This window comes from Eutrema salsugineum, unplaced genomic scaffold (genome assembly GCF_000478725.1).
Source record: "Eutrema salsugineum unplaced genomic scaffold, Eutsalg1_0 scaffold_1, whole genome shotgun sequence".
In the NCBI taxonomy this organism is placed as follows: Eukaryota; Viridiplantae; Streptophyta; class Magnoliopsida; order Brassicales; family Brassicaceae; genus Eutrema; species Eutrema salsugineum.
The window spans coordinates 6,865,032-6,888,518 of record NW_006256909.1 but is presented as its reverse complement, the minus strand read 5'-3'; the positions used below and the strand labels follow the sequence as shown (position 1 = coordinate 6,888,518).

At 36.9% G+C, this 23,487-nt stretch overlaps 5 protein-coding genes and 1 non-coding gene across 7 annotated transcripts; 4 read left to right on the top strand and 2 right to left on the bottom strand.

Annotated features, from left to right (window-relative positions):
- The first annotated feature begins 1,378 nt into the window (after positions 1-1,378).
- Positions 1,379-4,147, top strand: LOC18030714 (UDP-glucose 4-epimerase 2). Its single transcript, XM_006413430.2, has 9 exons — positions 1,379-1,626; positions 2,220-2,269; positions 2,377-2,512; positions 2,638-2,739; positions 2,844-3,071; positions 3,210-3,288; positions 3,384-3,466; positions 3,576-3,667; positions 3,877-4,147. The coding sequence occupies exons 1-9, from the start codon at positions 1,444-1,446 to the stop codon at positions 3,971-3,973; spliced, it is 1,050 nt and encodes a 349-aa protein (XP_006413493.1). The 5' UTR covers positions 1,379-1,443; the 3' UTR covers positions 3,974-4,147.
- A 245-nt stretch (positions 4,148-4,392) lies between these two features.
- On the bottom strand, positions 4,393-5,168 carry LOC18030713. The gene has a single exon (XM_006413429.2). It carries the CDS (start codon positions 5,120-5,122, stop codon positions 4,511-4,513), a length of 612 nt encoding a protein of 203 aa, XP_006413492.1. The 5' UTR covers positions 5,123-5,168; the 3' UTR covers positions 4,393-4,510.
- Positions 5,169-5,361: 193 nt separating this feature from the next.
- LOC18030712 (probable inactive ATP-dependent zinc metalloprotease FTSHI 1, chloroplastic) lies at positions 5,362-10,368 on the top strand. The gene is made up of 14 exons (XM_006413428.2): positions 5,362-6,161; positions 6,255-6,339; positions 6,539-6,973; positions 7,064-7,117; positions 7,210-7,275; positions 7,743-7,838; positions 7,959-8,087; positions 8,166-8,218; positions 8,342-8,537; positions 8,701-8,815; positions 8,962-9,320; positions 9,442-9,554; positions 9,642-9,891; positions 9,970-10,368. Exons 1-14 carry the CDS (start codon positions 5,479-5,481, stop codon positions 10,165-10,167), a joined length of 2,832 nt encoding a protein of 943 aa, XP_006413491.1. The 5' UTR covers positions 5,362-5,478; the 3' UTR covers positions 10,168-10,368.
- A 267-nt stretch (positions 10,369-10,635) lies between these two features.
- LOC18030711 (SUN domain-containing protein 5) lies at positions 10,636-13,076 on the top strand. The gene is made up of 4 exons (XM_024149728.1): positions 10,636-10,929; positions 11,200-12,344; positions 12,458-12,543; positions 12,643-13,076. Exons 1-4 carry the CDS (start codon positions 10,713-10,715, stop codon positions 12,878-12,880), a joined length of 1,686 nt encoding a protein of 561 aa, XP_024005496.1. The 5' UTR covers positions 10,636-10,712; the 3' UTR covers positions 12,881-13,076.
- A 731-nt stretch (positions 13,077-13,807) lies between these two features.
- Positions 13,808-13,879, bottom strand: TRNAC-GCA. Its single transcript has one exon. It is a non-coding gene; the product is annotated as a tRNA-Cys (tRNA).
- A 5,427-nt stretch (positions 13,880-19,306) lies between these two features.
- LOC18030710 (auxin response factor 9) lies at positions 19,307-23,487 on the top strand. 2 transcript variants are annotated; one of them, XM_024149721.1, is made up of 14 exons: positions 19,307-19,730; positions 19,840-19,958; positions 20,048-20,143; positions 20,501-20,557; positions 20,653-20,808; positions 20,915-20,999; positions 21,160-21,250; positions 21,344-21,508; positions 21,591-21,704; positions 21,791-21,863; positions 21,950-22,097; positions 22,193-22,656; positions 22,734-22,921; positions 23,025-23,487. In XM_024149721.1, exons 1-14 carry the CDS (start codon positions 19,715-19,717, stop codon positions 23,158-23,160), a joined length of 1,908 nt encoding a protein of 635 aa, XP_024005489.1. In that variant the 5' UTR covers positions 19,307-19,714; the 3' UTR covers positions 23,161-23,487. The 2 variants fall into 2 exon arrangements, with proteins under 2 accessions (XP_024005489.1, XP_006413488.1); XM_006413425.2 differs by having other exon boundaries at positions 19,309-19,730; positions 22,187-22,656.

Sequence of the window (23,487 nt, the reverse complement as noted above, 5' to 3'; positions counted from 1 at the left end):
ATGGGTCTGCTTCAAAACCAAAATATATTAAAGAAACTTCGTGATCATCTGATATAAAAATGGTAGTTGTTTCTTGCGAATCCACGTTGATAATCTTTCTTTACTTTAACCAAATGAAATTTGACACAAGTAAATGACGAATTTGACAGAAAATCGTGGAAGACTATTCAATGAATTATTCACAATATGGTCGGCAACTGAGTCCTTTTGTTCTTGACTTTTTAAAGCCTTGTCTACATCTGATTTTGAGAAGTTGTTTAATTTAGAACGTCACTTAATTTGACAAGCGGAGCTGCGGAAGTCAACTAAACAAATCAGACTTATCCCTAATGTTAATTCAAAGCCAATAACGATGATAGAGTTCACTTCCACAATATATATATCATCAAATTGAATCGTTAAGCTAATACTATAATATAATTGCAACTCTTTTCTGGTCGAATGGGTTTCAACCTAAATTACATTATGTGTTGATTTCTTAGAATATTCACGAGAAATGTAGGGAATTCATAACTGAAAACAGTAAAAAGGTGTTAAAGAGACCTAAGTCACGGAAAGTCCTTGGGAAAGTTGATGTCAACGGTGCAACCGATTAGTATATGATTTGATATGATAAAATAAAATAAAAGCTATACGGATTCATTCTTATTTATTATTATTGATAATTTGATCCAATGTTCTCAATTCTTGCAAAAATGCATCTACACTAATGTGTTGCCACTTCTTTCCGAAATTGTAGCTGTTTTGTTTTCATTTTTGTAGCACATACATAATATATAATACATATATATATATGTAAAAAAATAAAAACTTGATTCGCATAGCATTAAAGTAGAAATTTAATTTAACTTAAATTATACCTAAAGTACAAACAATCCTGGAATGCTTAACATACAGAAATATTCTCAAATCTAGAGACCCCGTATTTTCTGGAGAAATAAGATCTACCTTGGAAGAGTTTCCATGAAAGCAAAACAACCACAATAATTAGTCAACTTAATCGAAAATGAAATATCTTTGTTCGGAAAAATATTCGGATAATCTAAGAGAATACTTCTCGTGAAAAAGAGAAAATATATCCATTCGTTCGATAATCTTTCTATTGAAAGCGAAACTAATAAATTACATTTCCATTCACAAGAAAAGAAACTTAAAAAGTATTTAAGACCTACAATAATAATACAATAATAACATTTCCATTCAGAAGAAAAGAAACTTAAAAGGGTACTTCAGACAATTTCAAGCAATCCGGTATATTCGCACCCATACCAGATTATGACACCTGGCACGTTTTCTTTTCTCACCTCTCTCTCTAGAAACGTAGTAAATATACAGTCAAAACTTTCATCACCGCTCTATAAAACCCATTTTGCTCGATTCCTAAACAAAACACTTTTACGAATTTTGAATTATAACTCTCTGCGAGCTTTTTCTCCGTTAACGATGGCGAAGAACATTCTGGTTACCGGCGGCGCTGGATACATCGGAAGTCATACGGTGCTTCAACTGCTTGACGGTGGTTACTCCGCCGTAGTTGTTGACAATCTCGACAATTCCTCTGCTGTTTCTCTCGAGCGCGTGAAGAAACTCGCCGGCGAAAATGGAGACCGTCTCTCCTTCCACCAGGTTCCGATGCCCTTTTCGTTTTCTCCCTTCCCTTTCCATGGAATTATAAATTTCTCGGCGAATTTTTGCTTGTTAGGTCTTAGGAAACGTGTGTTGAACCTTTTTTTTGCCAATAAGAGTTTCGTATCAACGTCTTCGAATAGTTTTCAATTTCTGGGAAATGGGAATTTCCGTCTATCTGTGAACTATTGAAAATTTTGATTAACGACGGACGCGAGATCCTTTTTTTCCATGGTTGTGTTGATCAAATTTTCGTGACAATAGGTCATTTTTTACGATGATGGTGTGTGATTCCAGTGTTCTGGTTAATAATCTGTGGATCATGTGGCTAATCCCAATTTTAAATAAATTCAGAATAAAGCATCACTGCCATGTGAAAGAGTATTTTAATATTATTATCCCAATTTGGTATATTTATATATTGACACATTTTGATCTGTCTGGAATTGGTATGTTCTTCAAGAAGGCGAATCAGAATTTTTATGATGCTTTTTAATGCCTAAAATATTAAATTTACGCCTGCCATTTCTGAAATGAGAATCTCCTTGTGTCATTTTAGTTTCTTAAAACACTAGTTTTTTCCTTACCTGCAGGTGGATCTCCGAGACAGGCCTTCGCTTGAGAAGATTTTCTCAGAAACAAAGTATGACTGAAAAAATAAAAGAAATTTCCATTTTTTAATGACCTCTAAGACAACAAATGATTAGACTGTTCATATAATTGGTGTGATGAAACGTGGAATTATTACAGGTTTGATGCAGTGATACACTTTGCTGGACTTAAAGCAGTAGGTGAGAGTGTGGAGAAGCCTTTGCTGTATTATAATAATAATCTTGTTGGAACTATTACGCTTTTGGAGGTTATGGCTCAACACGGCTGCAAAAATGTAAATATTCTTCTTCTCCATTTTGCCAATTGCCACCACATGGATTCCCTTTTTTTTTGTATTCATTTTTCCTCTTTTGGGTTTTGTCTGATCTCATAATTGGCTTTTACCACTCTGTTTTCCAGCTTGTGTTTTCTTCATCAGCTACTGTTTATGGCTGGCCAAAAGAGGTTCCTTGCACAGAGGAATCCCCAATTTCTGCAACTAACCCATATGGCCGTACTAAGGTAGTAATTTTAGGCTGATTAGTTACCAAAAGCCACCTTGTGATAGTGATAATGACAATCAGGAAACGAATCTGACTGAGATTTTTTGGTTGTTGCTATGTAAGCTTTTCATCGAAGAAATTTGTCGGGATGTGCATCGCTCTGACCCTGAATGGAAGATCATATTGCTTAGATACTTCAACCCTGTTGGTGCACATCCTAGTGGTCACATCGGTGAGGATCCTCTTGGAGTTCCCAACAATCTCATGCCTTATGTCCAACAAGTCGCAGTTGGCCGGAGACCTCACCTCACCGTCTTTGGAACCGACTACAATACAAAGGATGGTACAGGGGTATGTATGTCTTTATGATGTCTCTCGTAGACAAGAAACCATTTGACAGATTTCCACAACAGTCTCATACTGTGTTGCTATGTAGAATATGGGAAATATAACAACAATCTTGATCCGTCTTTGTTATTTTTCTTTCAGGTTAGAGATTACATTCACGTCATTGATTTGGCGGATGGACATATAGCCGCTCTGCGGAAGCTTGATGATCTCAAAATAAGTAAGGATTATCTTTAGACTCTTTACTGTCTCTCCTCTCATATATTGATTTTTGCCATTGGTTCCAAAGCTCAATTTTTGGAAAATGTTGGTCAGGTTGTGAGGTATACAATCTTGGAACGGGTAATGGAACATCTGTCCTAGAAATGGTCTCTGCCTTTGAAAAGGCATCCGGAAAGGTAAAACATTTTATTGGTTTGTTTAATAGCAAAAAGCTCTAACCAAATGAGCTGTTGTTGGCCAATTTTCGATCATTGATTGTAACTTTTTTGTATTGTTTCCCAATAGAAAATCCCGTTGGTGATGGCTGGACGACGTCCTGGAGATGCTGAAGTTGTTTACGCCTCAACGGAAAAAGCAGAACGCGAACTAAACTGGAAGTAAGTCGATTTATATTGCCACTATATTAGAAGAACTAGAACATGGAAAAAGTTGCAATTTGGCAATAAAATTGTCAATGCCATATATGAAACTCAATGCATCAATCATTCTCAGTTATGTAGATATTGAGATGATTTTTAATTTTATAACTTTCATATTCAAAACATTTCATATTTGATTATATTTGTTTGTAATGGTATCAATGCAGGGCTAAGTATGGAGTCGAGGAGATGTGTAGGGATCTATGGAATTGGGCCAGCAATAATCCTTACGGCTACGATTCCTCCTCCAATGGCTCTTCATAGTTGTCGTTTCTTTTTCTTTTTCCTTTTGCATTACTTATTCTTATAATTACATGAAAAGACGCTGATAAGAACCAGAATATTTAGAAGAAAATGGGAAGATCCGTGTAATCTTAATTTGTCATAGCAACTCTTGATATTTATATCGTCAGTTCATACATTTTCAACCTCTGAAAATTTTCTCTTGTCATTTATGTATTTGTGCTCTTTTGGTTCTATATATCTTAACACTGATTGGATGTAATCATTCGTTCATTTTCTGTTTACAATACATCTTCGTTCCCTGTAAGTCGATCTTTATTTTTCCAATTTGTAAAGGAAATGATGAACTAAATATCTTATTGAAAATTTGAGAAATGCCGTTTTCTTTGGTATTGGTCCAATTTAAGTTGTAACTCTTAAAAGTATAAACAAAATCTTTGTATTTATATTTGCAATTTCTAACTTTAGGATTCAGAAATGAACCCAAGAGAGGTTTTACATGTGTTTAGATAAAATAACACTTTTACATTTTTGTTTGTTTGATACCAAAGACTGGTATCAACAACGGACGGCTACGATCGACCCATCACTCGTGGAAATCGCGATCCTGCAATTCGATTTTGCTGCGATTCGGTGTGTGAACAAACCCAGAACCCGAACCCGACCCGCCATCTCCAGCTTCGACTCTATTTCCACTGTGGACCCGGCCCGCTTATCCGCCTCCACTAACCCGGTTCCATAAACGGATCCAGAACGCTGATAATCGGCGGCGGAGATTTGAGAAGTAGAAGGCGCGAGAGGAAACGACTGTACAGAGAAAGTAGCGGACATACGCTTTGTTCGACCCGATTCGATCTCACCAGCGGGTATGAAAATGAAACCGATCCGGTTTCTGTAGTAGAAGAGCTGGATTTTGTTGTTGTAGTGAGAGAAAGCAGCGCGGTTTGGGTTTCTGACGGCGGAGAATTGGGAGAAGGTGAAGCTAAGGGAGCTGTTGGCGACGGAGAATGACGGGACCTTGACGTTAGTGACGGAGATCTCTGGATCTCTAGGTCTGAAGACGGTGAGGTAAACGGTAACGGCGGCGACGATTACGAGGACGATGAAGCTCGTGGCTACGGCGCATGAAGCGAGGTTTGTTCGGCCAGACGAAGAAGAAGACTTCGCCATCTCTCAGAGGAGATGTTTGGTAGCGATGTTTTAACAGTTCATCGGTAGGGATAAGAGTTTTAAAACTTTTTTAAAAAGGGAAACAAAAATCGGGTCATTTCGACCCGGAGTAGAAACCCGTTTTGAGTCGGGCCGGATAAAACGCAGCGAAGCGAAATGTTTGCAGTTTAGTGTGGCCGTGGAGCTAAACAGAACAAAAACCTCTCTGATTCAGTAAACCTCCGATTTGCTTATTTTCTTATCCAGAAAAACAATCTGGAAAAATTCAAAATTCGCAATGCGATTCTATCTTGCAAGGTTCACTTGGTGAAAGCTTTTCTTTTTGTTTTTCCCCTGTGCATGGTTGTCGTCGTAAAATGTCTTTTGTAGACACTGTCTTCTCGCTCGGTATTCGTTTCCCAGAGAATCACAAGAAATCGATCTGGAAACACGCGGCTGCATCGAGTTTTGCTGCGAAAACTCGATGGAGAGCTCCAATTCTGCGTCGTTCGTTTACGGTTCTTTGCGAATTGAAACCTGGGTCATCTCGGTCCGGCGAGGAGAACAATCCCGCTGGTGAAGATTTCGTAACTAGGGTTTTGAAGGAGAATCCTAGCCAGGTGGAACCTCGTTACCGAGTTGGGGATAAGCTGTATAATCTGAAGGAGAGAGAGGATTTAACCAGAGCCGCCAATGAGACGGGTCCGTTTGAATTTATCAAAAGGAAGCTTGGTTCGAAGACGAAAATGGAGACAGAGAAAAGCGAAATTGGAAATGAGTCTGTTTATTTGAGTGATATTCTGAGGGAATACAAGGGAAAGCTTTATGTCCCCGAGCAAGTTTTTGGGCCAGAGTTATCCGAGGAAGAGGACTTTGAGAAGAATGTGAAAGAGTTACCAAAGATGAGCTTAGAAGATTTCAGAAAAGCAATGAAGAATGATAAAGTTAAGCTGCTGACATCGAATGAAGCTTCTGGCGTTCCTTACACGACCGGCTATAGAGATTTCATCGTTGATCTTAAGGAAATTCCTGGAGTCAAGAGCTTACAAAGAACAAAATGGTGAATTACTAGGATTAGACGAAGAAAAAAGTTTATTTAAGATGGATTCAGAATATTGCTTTTGTTTCTTAGTGAACTACTTTTTTTTAATAGGTCAATGAAGCTTGAAGTTGGAGAAGCTCAAGCTCTTCTGAAAGACTACACTGGTCCGCAGTACGAAATAGAAAGGCACATGACGGTGATCAGTCTTTTGTTTATTTGGATTTTATTTACGAGATTATGATCCAATTCCCTCCATGTTTTTGTACTGTGTTAGTTAATAATTTTTTCAGAAACTATTCACTAGAGTGGAATTTAGATTGTCTATGTAGATAGAGGTTGGCAAACAGATGTATTGTGTCCGGTCACTGACTTAGTTATCAAATGTTTATTTGCAGTCTTGGGTTGGAAAAGTGGCGGACTTCCCAAACCCAGTGGCGTCTTCTATTTCAAGTAGAGTGATGGTTGAGCTGGGAATGGTGACAGCAGTTATTGCTGCAGCGGCAGCTGTTGTTGGAGGATTCTTAGCCTCAGCTGTTTTTGCTGTCACAAGCTTCGCCTTTGTCACTACAGTGTATGTTGTTTGGCCTATAGTTAAGCCATTCCTTAAACTGTTTGTTGGCATCGTCGTCGGTACTATTGAAAGATCATGGGATTACCTTGTCGATGTTCTCGCCGATGGGGGCATCTTCTCTCGGCTATCTGATTTCTACACATTTGGTGGTTTATCATCAAGCCTTGAGATGCTCAAACCAATTCTACTTGTTGTCATGACTATGGTTCTTCTTGTTCGTTTCACTCTGTCACGTAGACCAAAGAACTTTAGGAAATGGGTATAATACTTGTAATTTTATAATGCCTGCTTTTACGTGTTTTCAGTGATATTGCTTTTGCTCTCAATCACTTTAAAACATTTTTTGCAGGATTTATGGCAAGGGATTGCTTTTTCTCAGTCTAAAGCAGAAGCTCGTGTTGACGTAAGTTTTTAACTGTTACTCTAAATGCACGTTTCTTCAATTCTAATACCTTTTTCGTTGAGTTTCAATGACACCGAATGATTATGTTATAGGGTTCAACTGGCGTTAAATTTGGTGATGTTGCAGGGATTGATGAAGCAGTTGACGAACTTCAAGAGGTATCTCTTGGCCAAATTACCACTTTTAGATACAAAACATAAAGATTGTTTGCCGTTATCACAAGCACTTGTATTATATCTTCTAAGTTCATGAACATTCATCAAAATAACTCAGAATTTGTTAATGCAAAAAGCTTGTTCATAATAACGAATACTATATGCACTAGATAATTGTGTTCAAATTCCGTTCCTGTAATGCTTGCGTCAGTTCTTAGCTGAGTAAGGGTCTCTTATTTTATTATGATCCTGGTTCGCATACTTAGTTAGCATTAATTTAGCGTTTCCTTTTGATATTTGGGTTTAGATTGCTTAGCCTCTAAAATCTTACCATTAGAGCTTTACTGTACACCAGTAAGTACAAAGTTGCATGACATTATTTTCTTTGAAATCTTGTAAGTTGGAGAGAAACCGGGAACAAAAGATTACTAACCTCATATTGTCATACGATTATCACATTGTCTTGATAGCTTGTGAAGTACTTGAAGAATCCCGACCTGTTTGATAAGATGGGAATTAAACCTCCTCATGGTGTTCTTCTAGAGGGTCCTCCGGGTTGTGGCAAGGTATGTGTAACAATCAATGTTAATGCCCATCTAAAAGATTTATTGTTGTCAGTAAGTGGATCTTTTGACAATCCAAAAACTAGCAGTAAAGCCTAAAGCTAACCTGATGTGCTTTCGTAGACACTTGTGGCAAAAGCCATTGCGGGAGAAGCTGGTGTGCCGTTTTACCAAATGGCAGGATCTGAATTCGTCGAAGTTCTTGTTGGGGTTGGTTCAGCTCGTATCAGAGATCTGTTTAAAAGAGCTAAGGTGCTTGGATAGATGTGTATTTAAGCATTTCTGTGCAGATGTTCTATAGTATTTGATGATATTCATGTCCTTGTGCAGGTAAACAAGCCATCTGTTATTTTCATCGATGAAATCGATGCCTTGGCAACTCGGTATGCACTATTTTTTTCCCTTCTATCTATATTTTGATAATAGTTACTGCCTTTCCCTGCGTAATTTTTCAACTTGAGACGGAGTTTAACTGATATGTGTTTTTAAATTTTGGTATTCGTTAGACGTCAAGGGATTTTCAAGGAAAACTCAGACCAGTCGTACAATGCAGCCACTCAAGAAAGAGAAACCACATTGAACCAGCTACTCATTGAGCTTGATGGTTTTGACACCGGCAAAGGTGTCATTTTCTTGGGTGCCACCAATCGCAGAGATTTGTTAGACCCTGCTCTTTTACGTCCAGGTCGATTTGATCGAAAGGTTTGTTGATTAAGAAAATCCTTCTGTACCTAGTAATTGGTAGCAGTCATTCTGAATCTCAATGATATACCAAACCATAGTCACAAGCCTTTAATTTTATCTTGCATTAGTGTAGTAGACTCTGAGTTTCTGAATGACTATAAAAAAATAATCTTCTTATCAGATAAGAATTCGTCCCCCTAATGCGAAAGGGAGATTGGATATTCTGAAGATTCATGCAAGCAAAGTTAAGATGTCGGATTCTGTTGACTTGTCATCGTATGCAAGTAACTTGCCAGGTATAAAATCTACATATTGATGATTTAAATACTTTTTTTCTCTCATAGTTTGTCTTTTTTACCACAGAACACTGGTTTGTTTAAATGTATTGGTTTGTATAAAACTTTGGTTTTTTTGCTCATAGTTTCGTTTATATCAAATACAGGATGGTCTGGAGCAAAACTGGCGCAGTTGGTTCAAGAGGCTGCTCTTGTAGCAGTCAGGAAAACACACAGCTCGATTCTTCAATCAGACATGGATGACGCTGTTGACCGACTCACTGTTGGTCCGACACGTATCGGTTTGGAATTGGGACATCAAGGCCAGTGTCGTAGAGCCACAACTGAAGTCGGAGTAGCAATCACTTCACATCTTTTAATGCGGTATGAGAATGCAAAGATTGAGCGGTGCGATCGCATTTCCATCATCCCTCGCGGTCAGACACTGTCTCAAGTTGTGTTTCATCGGCTTGATGATGAATCCTACATGTTTGGTCGTCGTCCTCAACTACTTCATCGTCTCCAGGTAGTTTTTTTTTCTCTCTGTTAAAATCTCTTCTTTCACTTGTTTGATTCGGTTTGTTTTTTATGGTTCTCTGATTGAGATGCTTCCTTTTTCCCTGTTAAAAAAATTCTGATTGTTGCAGGTCTTGCTCGGGGGAAGAGCTGCAGAAGAAGTAATCTACGGCTCAGATACTTCAAAGGCATCAGTCGATTATTTATCCGACGCCTCATGGCTAGCTCGCAAAATCTTAACAATGTGAGCCCAATTTTGCACAGTTTAACATTCCCTTTTTTGAAGTAAGAAAAGCTTCTTCTTGCTCAAGAATTATAGTTTGGGGTTTAGATGGAACTTGGAGAATCCAATGGTGATACATGGCGAACCACCACCATGGAGAAAGAGGGCTCAGTTTGTGGGACCACGCTTAGACTTCGAAGGATCTCTCTATGACGACTATGACCTCGTCGAACCACCGGTTAACTTCAACATGGATGATGAAGTTGCACAGAGAAGTGAAGAACTCGTTAGCCAGATGTATAACAAAACTGTTTCTCTCCTCACGCAAAACCAAACCGCTCTCCTTAAAACGGTTAAGGTAATCTCGGACGTTTTAACCGCAGTTGCGAGCTTTTCGTTGTTTGTTCATAATTTTGTTTTCCCTTATTGTGTGTAGGTTCTGTTGAACCAGAAAGAGATTAGTGGAGAAGCAATAGATTACATACTTGACCATTACCCTCCTCAGACTCCGTTAAATTCTCTCTTACAAGAGCAGAATCCTGGAAGTCTTCCTTTTGTCCCTGAGCATCTCCGGCGTGATTCCGGCGATCTTGTCCTCCTTAACCACTCTACCGACGTCAAAGCTCCGGCATGATTCCGGTGACATTCCAAAATCACTATTCTTTGGCCGGCATTGTAACTTTTGTCTCAATCTCTGAAGTTTCGGACTGCTTTTTTAGTAATAAAACAAAACAAAAAAAAAACCTCGCGCAAAGAGTTTTCTGACTTTTCTAACAATAGAATTGGATCATAAGTAGCTGTTAAAAGCTACAACGAAGATAGAACTTAATTGTAACAATCAAGATTATGAAATTTAATTACTACATTTTAAGGAATTAGAAAAAGAAAGTAAAAATGTTAAAATTCCGAAGAAATCGGTTTCTCGACGGCCAAATGTAAGGTTCCTCTTGCGAACCACACAACACAGCAACACACCAATGCATGCTCTCTCTCTCTCTCTCTCTCTCTCTCTCTCTCTCTCTCTCTCTCTCTCTCTCTCTCTCTCTCTCTCTCTCTCTCTCTCTTTCTTTCCTTGTTCGTCCTCGTCGTCTTGTTTCTTCTTCCTCGTGCCCTCTTCTCCGTTTCTCCAGACAAGTCATACAACCACGTGTCAAGATCTTTGCTCTGCTCTGCTTAGAGATGAGGAGGCGCGGAAGCTGTTCGACGATATGCCTGAATGACAATTTTCGTAGGCAAAACAAGGATTTACGGTTTCGGATTGTCAGAATCCCTGTAAAGGCTGATAGTAATTCGAGAAACGGCAGCTTCTTCCAGCGTTCTATCTCTCTCGTTCTCTTACTCTGGTGTTTCCTCTTTCTGGTATACTCCAAGCTTGGCCATAGCCATAATCATGGAGGTAAATGTTTTTCCCTTAATTTTCTAACCTTGTTGGGTTGTTTCATTCGTAATATCATCAAATGTGTCGGTGGATGCCATAATCATCTTCAGATGCTAATTTAGGAAAGTTTAATCTATCTATGAGTTTATCATTGAATTTGAGCCTTCTTATTTAGAAAATGGAATGGGAATAGGAAAGATGGAAAACGAACTTTAAAAAAAAATCTGGGAAACTTGGGCATTGTGATCCCTTTTCATTCAAATCTCTGAAGACCTATTTCTTATGTAGATAGAATTGGGAACTACACTGATGGATCACTCACGAAGGACCTAAATTCGACGAGTTCTGGTGATTCTGTCTCTCCGGCAACTGGGAAAGAAGACAACTATTGTCTTCTGAGAAACGGACAGTTAAAAGATGTGTATGAGCATGTTCTTGGGAACAACGCTTTGTTGATCTGCAAAGTTGTGCTACAAGAAGGAAGAAAAACGCACAAGACCCTAGAAGACAAAAGCCTCACAGTAAATGGCTCTGGCGTGCCAACACAGCGTGTGAATATGACCCATTATAGGTTAGAACCAGATGGAACTGGGTATAACTACGCTTCTGCCATGAAGGGCGCAAAAGTAGTGGACCACAACAAGGAAGCAAAAGGAGCTAGCAATGTGCTTGGCAAAGATCACGATAAGTATCTGAGAAACCCGTGTTCAGTGTCAAATAAGTATGTCGTGATTGAACTCGCGGAAGAGACGCTGGTTGACACGGTGAGAATTGCAAATTTTGAGCATTACTCTTCGAATCTCAAAGAGTTTAGCTTGTCAGGGAGTCTGAGTTACCCAACCGAGCTGTGGTCTCCCGCTGGGAGTTTTGTTGCTGCAAATGTTAAACAGATCCAGACATTCCGGCTCCCTGAACCTAAATGGTTGAGATATCTTAAACTCAACTTAATTAGTCACTACGGCTCTGAGTTTTACTGTACTCTGAGTGTTGTGGAGGTCTTTGGCATTGATGCTCTTGAGCAAATGCTTGAAGATCTGTTTGTTGGATCAGAGACTCTTCCCAGTAAACCAGCTATGCTGGAACTAAATCATGAAGTAAAAACCGCAGATGAAAAACAAGATGGGGAAATCAAAAACAATAGGACAGATCAGATTGGAAAGGAAACTGAAGTTCAGAAGAAGAAAGATGATGTTGTGAAGACGATTAATATCATTGGAGACAAGAAATATGAAGTTAGGGAAAAGCATAACATTTTGAAGTTGTTGATGCAGAAAGTGAAATTGATTGAGATGAATTTATCAGTTCTTGAGGACTCTGTAAAAGAAATAAACGAGAAGCAACCAGAGGTTAGCTTGGAGATGAAGAGAACCCTTATGCTTGTGGAGAAAAGCAAAGCTGAAATCAGAGAGATCACAGAATGGAATGGGAAAATGGTAAATCTTTCTCTCTTACTCTTTTGCAGTCCCATTTCTTTCATCTCATATGGTCTAAGTCTTTATCTGTTGAAATGTAAACGACTAATGAGAATTCGATACTCTTTGAGCAGGAAAAGGAACTTAGAGACTTAGAGCAATGGAAAACTCTGGTAGTTTCCCGTGTAGAATCTTTGGCCAGAGGAAACAATGCATTGAGGTCAGGAGATTCAAAACCCACGTACAGCACAAAGCTATCGAATGACTTGAAAGTTTTTCTTTAGTTGACAATATTTGTCTTCTTGTTTCTTGGAATCAGATTGGATGTAGAGAAGATTGAGAGAGAGCAAGCAAATTTAGAGAGCAAAGAGCTTGGAGTTCTGTTGATAAGTCTCTTTTTCGTGATCTTAGCAACGATTCGGTTGCTCTCAACGCGACTCTGGGCGTTTCTGGGGATGTCTTTTACGGATCAAGTGAGATCGCTGTGGCCAGATAGCGGTTGGATCATGATACTGCTAAGCAGCAGCCTCGTGATTTTCATTACTTTGCTAACTTAGTTAGTGTAGGAGCTAGGCTTAGGGTTTCTTTTAACACTGCCTTGCTATTCAAGTTTTGTAGTCCTAGGATTAGGAATAGAAAGGAATTTTCATTGATACATAATTGGAAAATCTGCCAAAAAAAGATTAGCGAAAACCTGATTTTCTTAGAATTCAGAGTTTAACCATGTATTCATCAACCTAATAAAAAAAAAACATCTGACATAAATTGCTGAATAAAGGGTTTCTCGGCCAGAATCAATCATCCTAATTCCTAAGATGTAAAATTGTAGTATAATCGAGGATTTATCCAAGTTATGTTACCCCATGCTTCAAACCAAATAAACCGAAAAAGAAAGTTATTCAATCGACCGTCTGTGTTCGCTAGCTTGACTGAAATCCATACAAAACAGTAGAATATAAATAATATCAGTAATTAGTCTAATATTCGAATAAATATAAAACAACCATAGCAAACCAAAATAATATTACAAACTAAGTCATAACGCCAACTTAATCATAAAGCTTCAATGACTAAATCTTGCCAAGAAATAACCAACACCATCACCTAACATCAACGAAAATATCAAGACGACCAGCCATAGCCCGTCACTACAGTATCATTTTGAAGGGGAAGAATCAACTAAAAAGTTGGTTGAGTTTCGTATGACACAAATTGACAAATTATACATTATGTGACATAAGATTAATTATCTTAAATTAGATTAAGTGTAGTAAGAAACATCTAATATTACTTATTTTTAGTGTTTTTTAAAATTATGTGTTATTATATGATAGATTTGTGATATTAATTAATATTTAAATTTTTAATGGTAATTTGAGAATTTATCTTTCCATTGTGTATGTCCCTTTTGTTTTTACTTTCAAAATGGGAATCAATGAGAGTGCAATTATACATTTATCAAAAAGAAAGTAAAAAGTTATATTAGGGCCCAACCGGGTTCGAACCGGTGACCTCTTGATCTGCAGTCAAATGCTCTACCACTGAGCTATGGACCCTTTTTATTATATGATAAATATAGTTGATAAATTTTATTTCTCTAAAACTCTACTATTTAGTGTAAATTTCTATTTCTGCCTAATTCCAATCATTTTTTCCATTTATTATTATTATTTATCTCTCATTTTTCTTCTTCACCACAATCTGTATCCAAATTTGAACCTTTTAGTTACAAAATAAAAAAATTCAGTGTTAATAGAGCTTAAACTAATTAGCATGTATTTAGTGATAAATATGTCTTCAATTTAATGACAAATGATTATAAAAATATGAATAAATCTGTATGTGATTTAGTTTATGCGAAGTTTGTTGCATCATGTGCAATATTGTTTAGGCGAATCTCATAATTCAATTTCATTTCATGCATGTATTTAATTCTTATTTAACTTTTGTCGCTATTTTCATTATGTAAAATGAAAAAAACTATAAGATTTCCAAATAAGATACAATCGACAAAAGTTATTGTAATTTTCATATTGAAGATGAACCATTATAAATCGTGTTTTTCTTTTCAGTTGTATGTTAAGGAGATTTAAGATCCAAATGGCAAATACTAACCATTCATTTAAAAATAGTTAAAATCAATAAAATTATATTGACTCGTACAATGGCATTTCCGTAATTGCAACAGATCCAGAACGATGGGATTCCAAGAATTGGACCTCCGAATCTGACGGGCTGAAAAGACTACTTAAAGATCCTACGGCTAGGGGAATCTCACAGAGTAAGTCAAATAGAGTCAACATCATTTGGGGGGAAACGTGAGGAACAAAGATCCCACAGAACCCGGAAGTTTTGTATTGTCGCCCGTCCAATAATCAATGTAATTATTAGTTTACTGAATATAATAATAAGATCATCAACGACCAATAAAAAATCTTATTATTTGTTAACCAAAGAAAGACCAATAACATTTACCTGTATAAATTTATTTATCCGGCTGCTTAAATCAATATAAAATAGGTGGTCCTCCCCTTTTCCAATCTATTTATAATCTATTTTTATTGATTTTCTTAGATAAAAGTTATATTATTAGGCTATTAAACAAAAAAGAAGAAGTGTCCTTCTCAAATTCGAATTGTTTTTTAAAACTAATAAATAACATATTCGCTTGGGAAAATGCCTTCACATGGAATCCAAACGAATATGCTTCTTCTATTCCTAGTATTTTCGAGATTATATATGTTCCAAGTTTGATAAATGCATGAGTTAGCAAGAAAAAACCTCAAAGTGGTAATATTAAATAAAATTGAAAATTGACCATTTTTAAGTTTAAATTTTGCTATTACTGAAAAATAAATCTTAAAGAAGGTTAATTTCCATATTATATAATAATTTAATGGTGATCATTTCATTTAATATATGTTATCCATCTCATGGTAGTTATTCAACTGGTCTAAATGAAAGTGTACGGTAGTTTATAGAATAAATTAATAATAATTCCGTCGTTAAGAAATGAAATGTGTATATATAAATAGGCCATGAAAACATTCAAATAGTTGGTCTCCACATGGGTGCGCAAACTCTATCTATGTCCAGCCAATCATAGTACTACTACTATGTATCTTTTGCTATTTCTCTCTTTTCTTTCGATTTTATGATTTTATCCATAGCATTTATGTTTTAAGTTTTAAAATCTTAATTCAAAATTCGTTTCCATATACAGTTAACGTGCGCAGGAAAACTATGTAATCAATGAATATAATCTTGTCTTTCAGAACATTTCATTTTACTATATAAATCTACCTATCGTTAGAGTGTTGTTGTTCACACGTATTAAAACTTAAATTAGTTATTGTTTATATCTTATATTCCGGTTTTATATACGCATCTTAGAATTAGTAAGCATGTTACAGCAAGATTACTTGTTCAACTACATTATCGATATCAAAATTAAGTAACACTTTAATCATTTAATAATCCCTAATGTGACCCTTGACTCTTAAGAGGGGGCTAAGGGACACTTTGATTATATAACATAGATTAAAGAAAACACACACACGAGTATAAAGCACTGTCCATTATGTAAAATGACAGGTGTCAAGCAATAAAGCTACTTATACAAAATTCTATTTCAAACCATTGTGGCGCAATAATGACTAGTGTAAAGACAATCATTCACACAAATCCTTACTTTGATTGGCAATTTTTTTTACCTTTTGTACCATTTTATGATTTATAATAGAATTTCAATTTGATTTGGGATTATATTTATAAAAGCTAAATTATCGTTCCCACTATCATCCTCTTTGGTTTTTATGTGTATATGTACGTACGAAGCCTACTATCATTCCTTTTGCGTAGCCTCTTGAAGGGCATATATAATTAATTTGTAAAATTTCTAATTATAAAAAGATTTTCAAGTTTTTGTGTGTGTGATGGTATAAAATTGCGATCGTGGCTAAGCTCGGTCAAAAATTGTGTGAAATAATATACTTGAGAATTAATATAGAAACATATACGTTATGTTAGAGAAATTTAGGTACTAAAGATGAGAAATCACATAACGACACCTGAACACCATATAAACAAAAGGATCGTAACATTAGAATTCCCAAATTTGGAAGCACATCCTTGTGATCTCTCAGCCATGAAATATGAAGTTCTCCAAATCCGAAAATGTGGTCTCCGGTTTCGTATACGTATATAAAGATGGAGAAGATTCATTGAACGTATTCCATGCTCCCAGCTCTCTGTGACCAAACATGAGTAGTTTTCTGCTACGTATTTAGTTTTTAGAGATGAAAGTAGGGAATATGCCATCAAAGAGGTAGGAAGTCTTTTTTTTTTCTTAGAAGATTCATTGACTTGTTCTTCAAGAAATTCACTTCTTGTTAGCTGATGAATCACCAAGTCAATGCTAATGGTTTTGCAGAATTAATACACGCACAATGATAAATACTTCTCATTTTCTCCGAAATCAAAAATAGAGAAGATGTTTGATAAAAATTCTGTAAGAAAAAGATGATCAAGTGAAATCGTCAACGCTTTGAATAAGTGGCATGCCCTGTACTATAGAGTAACTATGTAAAATCTAAAGGAAATGTAGAAATAGATTAATTCATAATGGAATTCACCTTATATGAATCATTATACTCTACTAAATTGACTAAGACTAAGTAAATGGATTGAGCTCATTTGAGACCAAACATGTGGGAGATATATGATTTGTTAGGGGACCGGCGGAAATCTATAAAGAAATTGTTACATTAGCAGATTAGCTTACGAATTTTGAGATTCGTTTGAACAAGTTATAAGAATATACGGGGACAAGATACCAAATTATTATTAAAATATAGAATAAGATATATAGTCTAAAATGAGGAATACTGGAATAGAAAATCCGGAGATGGTGGTGGTGGGTTTTAAGGCATCTTGCTTATTTATATCCTTAAAGGGAGCAGAAGTTGTCAAAACTTACGTCATAGGTGACGTTTTCTGCCATATTTAGTTATATTTTAAACATGATAAAAACAGAACTAAACAATAAAGCAATTCTGAACTTATTGGTGAATAAAAAGGACTATGAAGTATAGACTTTTCATCTTTCTATTTTGCCACTTTTTATATAGTTTGGCATTATTCATTGCCAAATGAATGACTACAGCATATATTCGTTTTTGTCGCAAATTTATAATTTATTGATTGTCTAAAGAGCACTTAGTTATATTAGACGAAAATACATGCAATAAAATACAAGAAATGGTGCAAATGTTTAGGAGATAAAGCTATTTGCCAAATACTGTATTGAAGTAAATATTTACAAGTTATAATATAACACACCGAAACAATCAGTTAATCCAGAGAAAAAACTGGTTAGTATAAAATCTATTAGGGATCATAATCGGTTGATTTTTCTTATATCTCCTATTGATTCACAATTAAGTAGCGATTGATTCAATAGCGTAAATACAGCTCTTTCGAATAGGTGAGAAGTCGTGCTTTTCAGAATTCTTTTAGTTTTATGAGGGTTTGAACTGCTCGTCCCAATCTAAAAAAAAAAAACATACGGGTTTTCAAGTCTAAAACATTCAAAATGATAATAAAAAAATTCGTGTTCCATTACGAAATAATAGATTTTTTTTTTCGAAATAATAGATTAGGGCACCGTAGATCATCTATATCGACATATATAGTTCTCGGAAGAGTAGATTCCACTTGATTTTTGAACGTCATCAATTTATAACCACATTATATCATTTTCTTTCAGTATAAATGGAAAACCGTTTAGATATAATAGTTTTTCAAAAAATATAGAAATATAAAACAACACTTGTATAAGTGTTGTCATGATTACAGTAGAAATACATAGCGACAAGAATTTGACCACAAAACTAAGATTTCGATAATACGGATGAATACAAATATTTAAAAGTTATATGTAAATGTCAAAAAGTCTTAAATATACTGATATACATATTCTTGATTAAAAAAATTCCTTAATAAGTATCTTATATACTACATATAAATTTCTTATCTAAAAATATTTTGTAGTTCTAAACTTATAATATGTTTTGGCAACATTTACTAATCTATCATGGCTCAACTAAAATTTCTAAAATTACAAAAAAGCTAAATTTGGATGGTTGGACGAAAAATCATGCAAGGTGAAAACTGTCTGAGTTAACCAGCGTCCGACGCTTACCAGTGCCGGGTAATTGGTGAAATTGAAACCGTTAAATAAATAAATAAATAAAAATCAGAGAGATCCAACACTTCCCACATGCTTATATGTTGTCCCACCTTAGAGTGGCAGAAACGTAATTAATCCACAACACGAGGTCAAGCCTGATTCTGCTTTCCAACTCTAAGCCAATCCTGTTGCCTGCGTTGGAGCAGACGGTGAAAGTGACGGAATCTTAACGATAACGGATGTTTAATCCTCCCCTCATCAACTTTCGTTACCGTAACGGCACGGCACGCGCCGTCACGCTCCGTGCTAGCCTTAAAGACCATCACAATTATGAGTTTATCCGGTAATTAGTAAAACACTAAAACTATAAAATTACTAGATTATTCAAATACATTTTTCTGTTGTCTAATTGTTCATCTATATACATTCTTCTTGTAAAATAAATAAATTTATTTATATACAAAAATTAGACTAGACTCTTTAAACGCTGGACGGAAAGTCCCCGTCCCATATAGCATCTATCACTTTCTCAAACACTAATAAAAATAACAAAATAAACAAATTTACAATTGGCTAATAGATAATAAATATAATTATTTGTCTTCTACCGAAAAAGAGTCCAAATTTGTAGACATGAAATGAAATGGGAAAATTAAAATAAGAATTGGTTTTTAAGGTAGAGAGAGAGGGAAACGGAGATAAAAAGCAAACGAAGGTGTGTGGCGTAAAACATAAACGGGGTTTTTCGAGCGAGTGAGATTCTTTTTTTTTTTTTTTTTTGTAACGGCGTTGTTTGACGATAGTCACGAAGAGAGACAAGTTGTTGTTGGAGGGAGGCGATACCACCGGTTTTGCGGGAGAGAGAGAGAGAGATTACAACAGTTACAAGAGCAGCAGGATTGGTGCTTTCTTTGCGTTACGACTCTCAGATCTCGCGATCGTTACATGCAAAAAGAGAAGACACAGAGAGAGAGAGAGAAAACGTGGAGAACGGAATCCAAGGCTCGTGGCTTTCTGCAATTAAATTCGCATTTAGGGGCACTATAATTTGGACTGTTTTTCAGCTTCTTCTTTGAATCGGAGAGAGAGAAGACTGAAGAGTAAAGTGTTTGTGTGTTTGGTGATTGAGAGAAGTTTTAATCAGCTTTGGATTTTTGGATTTTTGACTTTGCGGCGAGCTGCTGGTTACAAGCTGGAGCTTATGGCGAATCGCGGAGGTATGTTTTTGTAGGTGGAAGTGTGAATTCGGCCTTAGCTTCCTTTTTTTTTTCGTTTGTTCTTTGGATTTTCTCCGGCGACATTTCTGAGAATTTTGGCGCTAAACAGGTGATGGAGGCGGAGAACATTTGTACGATGAGCTATGGAAATTATGCGCAGGACCTCTGGTTAATGTTCCTCAAGCTGAGGAAAGAGTGTATTACTTCCCTCAAGGTCACATGGAACAAGTAAGCTCCATTTTAACTTTTTGATTTTCTTCGGATTTTTCGTGAAAAGTTTTTGTTTCTAATTTTGGTGGCATTTTTTGATTTGTCAGCTCGAAGCGTCAACGCAACAGGACTTGAATACGATGAAGCCGCTTTTCAATCTTCCTCCAAAGATTCTCTGCAGAGTTATGAACGTCCGTCTTCAGGTATGTAGTTTTGATTGTCCATCTTCTTCCCGATTCTCTCTTGATGCTGATTCATGGACCAAGTTATAGTACAAATTGATTAGTCATCTATGGACTATGTTGGGGCCATTTTGGGTTGTATAGCAAGAGGGAATTGACCTGATGGTGTGTTCTTCTTCTTCTTCTAGGAAATGATCATTAGTTAGCAGTAATAGATGGATTCTGCTTAACTTTACAAGCTAGAATGATGATTAGGCCTATCACTAGCGACTACGTTGAAGTTTGGGAATCTTGTTTGACTTCCTTCATAGAATAATTTGTTATAAATGAAAGTTTGATGGTTGATCAGCACAAGCTTATCACTTGTTTTGTTCTCAGGCGGAGAAAGATACGGATGAAGTATATGCCCAGATTACTTTGATCCCTGAAGGAACAGTGAGTGACAATTCAGTTGATTTCTATTTTTGTTGCAACTTTCTCACATCCAACGAGTGTGATCGCTAATTGTTTTTCGAATTTATAAACTGCAGCAAGTTGATGAACCTATGAGTCCTGATCCTTCTCCTCCCGAGACGCAGAGGCCAAAAGTTCACTCTTTCAGCAAGGTTTTGACAGCGTCTGATACAAGCACGCATGGTGGATTTTCTGTTCTAAGGAAACATGCGACGGAATGCCTTCCTCCGCTGGTATTAGGACACCCTGAAACTTTGTGCTTAGTTTCCTACCAAATGGCTTCACATTTGACTTGGATTATAGCCTTCAATATGAATCTCATATGTTGTCAACCTTCAGGATATGACCCAGCAAACCCCGACCCAGGAGTTAGTAGCCGAAGATGTGCACGGTTATCAGTGGAAATTCAAGCATATTTTTAGAGGTGATGGATCCCTTTCCTGTGAACTCAGATTAACTTCACGTGTCTATGAATTGAAATGAAACGATAAGATTTCCTCTGGGCCATATCCACAAGATATGCTCATGTGCCAAAACTAGGTTTGTGAATACTGATATTGTTTTACCTGAAACCTATTAAACAGGCCAACCACGGAGGCATCTTTTGACGACAGGGTGGAGCACCTTTGTTACATCAAAGAGATTGGTTGCTGGGGACACCTTTGTATTCCTGAGGTATACTTGACGCTGCTACTTTGCTTTGTTTCTTTTGATTTTCCAAATGTAGATTTTGAACTTCAATTTTCCAAACTATATTATCTTCTCCAGAGGTGAGAACGGAGAGTTGCGTGTTGGAGTCAGACGTGCTAATCGTCAACAGAGCAGTATGCCTTCATCCGTCATATCAAGTCATAGCATGCATCTTGGAGTGCTTGCCACCGCATGCCATGCTACTCAAACCCGTACTATGTTCACCGTTTACTATAAGCCAAGGTATATAGTTCTTACTCTACTGGAATATCTGGGATGAATTTCTTCGACACTCTGCTTATCGATTTAGTCTCGGTTTGAGCAGGACAAGCCAATTCATCATCAGCTTGAACAAATATCTGGAAGCCATGACCAATAAGTTCTCTGTAGGGATGAGATTTAAGATGAGGTTTGAGGGAGAGGATTCCCCTGAAAGAAGGTAGTCTGAATTTTTCATTTCTTATGTACCTTGCAAATTCTTTGTCCACAAACCTGTTTTCTAAACACATCTGTTTCTTTACAAAGTTTTTCTGGCACGGTTGTTGGCGGTAAAGACTGCTCTCCTCACTGGAAAGACTCAAAATGGCGATGCCTAGAAGTAAAATTCCTTCCACTTAAAATACAGGCTTCTTAAATAATTTCTAAAGTGTAAAAACTCAATCAGTCTGCTACAACTTTGCGTAGGTTCACTGGGATGAGCCTGCATCGATTTCAAGACCCGATAAAGTGTCACCATGGGAAATCGAGCCGTTTGTAACTTCAGAAAATGTTCCGCAGTCAGTTGTGCTAAAGAACAAAAGGCCCCGTCAAGTCAGTGAAGTATCTGCACTTGGTGAGGCACAATCTAATCGTCAGTTTTCCTTGCTAGTACGCAGCTCAAGTTTCCTTGCTATATATCTCACTCACACACTATTTATTTAGATGTAGGTATAACAGCTTCAAACCTTTGGAGTTCTGCATTGACGCAATCTCATGAGTTTGCACAATCTTGCATCACGTCGCAGAGAAATTCCCCTAAGCAATATTATCGTGATGCAATTGAGGATGCCAAGAATCCTGATTGGCCAATTAGCCCTTACTCGGTCTCCAACGTGTCAAAAGACTCAACGCTGAATGACCAAATGGTATTCCCAGTCAAGCAGAAGAAACCCGAGACAACAGCTAGTTATAGATTATTTGGAATTGATCTGATGAGTTCCTCAATAGCGGCCTCTGAGGAGAAAACTGCAGCCATGCGACCAATCAACATAACCAAACCGACTCCGGAGAGCAACTCCGACCCAAAATCCGAGATTTCAAAAGTATCAGAAGAGAAAAAGCAAGAACCTGCGCAGGCATCACCAAAAGAGGTACAAAGCAAGCAAAGCAGTTCTACAAGAAGCCGTACCAAGGTATGTAATAAACACTTGTAATGCACATATAAGCACATACGTCTCATTTTACATGATCTAGGTATATATTTGAGCAGGTGCAAATGCAAGGTGTACCCGTGGGCAGGGCTGTGGATTTAACTGTGCTAAGTGGGTACAGTGAGCTTATAGACGACCTTGAGAAGCTGTTTGACATAAAAGACGAACTGCGGAGTCGGAGTCAATGGGAAATAGTGTTCACAGACGATGAGGGAGATATGATGCTTGTGGGTGATGATCCGTGGCCGTAAGTAACTCTCTCTCTCTTTCTCGAATTCAATAGAAACACTACACAAAACTCATAACTGTTGATAAGGAAATCAAATTTGCTTTAAATTTTGTGGTTGCAGTGAGTTCTGCAACATGGTGAAGAGAATATTCATATGGTCAAAAGAGGAAGTGAAGAAAATGACGCCAGGGAACCAACTCCGGATGCTGTTAACAGAAGTTGAAACAGCCTCCAAAACAGATAACCACTCCGACTAATTTCCCTTTCTTCTCTACACTCTCTGTCTCCTTATTATCTGCCTTGTCTTTTGGAAGTTGTCTTGTTCTGTTTCTGTGAGGGAAGAACGAAAATGGCTTAAACCTTGTCACAAGAAAAGTATAAGGTATAGAAAAATGGCTCGTTTTTTAGGAGCATCTTGTGGAGAAAGAGGGTTTATGGGTAGAGTTTTTTATTTTCAAGGTAGGCTTCTGTAAGTTTTTATTGTTTTTCTTATTATCAGAAACTTGTGTGTGTAAGAGATACGAAGATGTAACGAACAGAAAAGGAAAAAATAAGAATGTGAATAACTGGGAAAAAGGATAACT

What these genes read in the sequence shown, in the direction of transcription:
- LOC18030714 (XM_006413430.2), top strand. Translation starts at nt 1,444, where the DNA reads ATGGCGAAGAACATTCTGGTTACCGGCGGCGCTGGATACATCGGAAGT. An exon ending in TTGAAAAGGCATCCGGAAAG is followed by an intron (nt 3,467 to 3,575) that starts GTAAAACATTTT and finishes GTTTCCCAATAG; the next exon opens with AAAATCCCGTTGGTGATGGC. An exon ending in GAACGCGAACTAAACTGGAA is followed by an intron (nt 3,668 to 3,876) that starts GTAAGTCGATTT and finishes GTATCAATGCAG; the next exon opens with GGCTAAGTATGGAGTCGAGG.
- LOC18030713 (XM_006413429.2), bottom strand. Translation starts at nt 5,122, where the DNA reads ATGGCGAAGTCTTCTTCTTCGTCTGGCCGAACAAACCTCGCTTCATGC.
- LOC18030712 (XM_006413428.2), top strand. Translation starts at nt 5,479, where the DNA reads ATGTCTTTTGTAGACACTGTCTTCTCGCTCGGTATTCGTTTCCCAGAG. An exon ending in CAGTTGACGAACTTCAAGAG is followed by an intron (nt 7,276 to 7,742) that starts GTATCTCTTGGC and finishes TTGTCTTGATAG; the next exon opens with CTTGTGAAGTACTTGAAGAA. An exon ending in AACTACTTCATCGTCTCCAG is followed by an intron (nt 9,321 to 9,441) that starts GTAGTTTTTTTT and finishes TGATTGTTGCAG; the next exon opens with GTCTTGCTCGGGGGAAGAGC.
- LOC18030711 (XM_024149728.1), top strand. Translation starts at nt 10,713, where the DNA reads ATGAGGAGGCGCGGAAGCTGTTCGACGATATGCCTGAATGACAATTTT. An exon ending in CCATAGCCATAATCATGGAG is followed by an intron (nt 10,930 to 11,199) that starts GTAAATGTTTTT and finishes TTTCTTATGTAG; the next exon opens with ATAGAATTGGGAACTACACT. An exon ending in CAGAATGGAATGGGAAAATG is followed by an intron (nt 12,345 to 12,457) that starts GTAAATCTTTCT and finishes CTCTTTGAGCAG; the next exon opens with GAAAAGGAACTTAGAGACTT.
- LOC18030710 (XM_006413425.2), top strand. An exon ending in CTCAAGGTCACATGGAACAA is followed by an intron (nt 19,959 to 20,047) that starts GTAAGCTCCATT and finishes TTGATTTGTCAG; the next exon opens with CTCGAAGCGTCAACGCAACA. An exon ending in TTATGAACGTCCGTCTTCAG is followed by an intron (nt 20,144 to 20,500) that starts GTATGTAGTTTT and finishes TTTTGTTCTCAG; the next exon opens with GCGGAGAAAGATACGGATGA.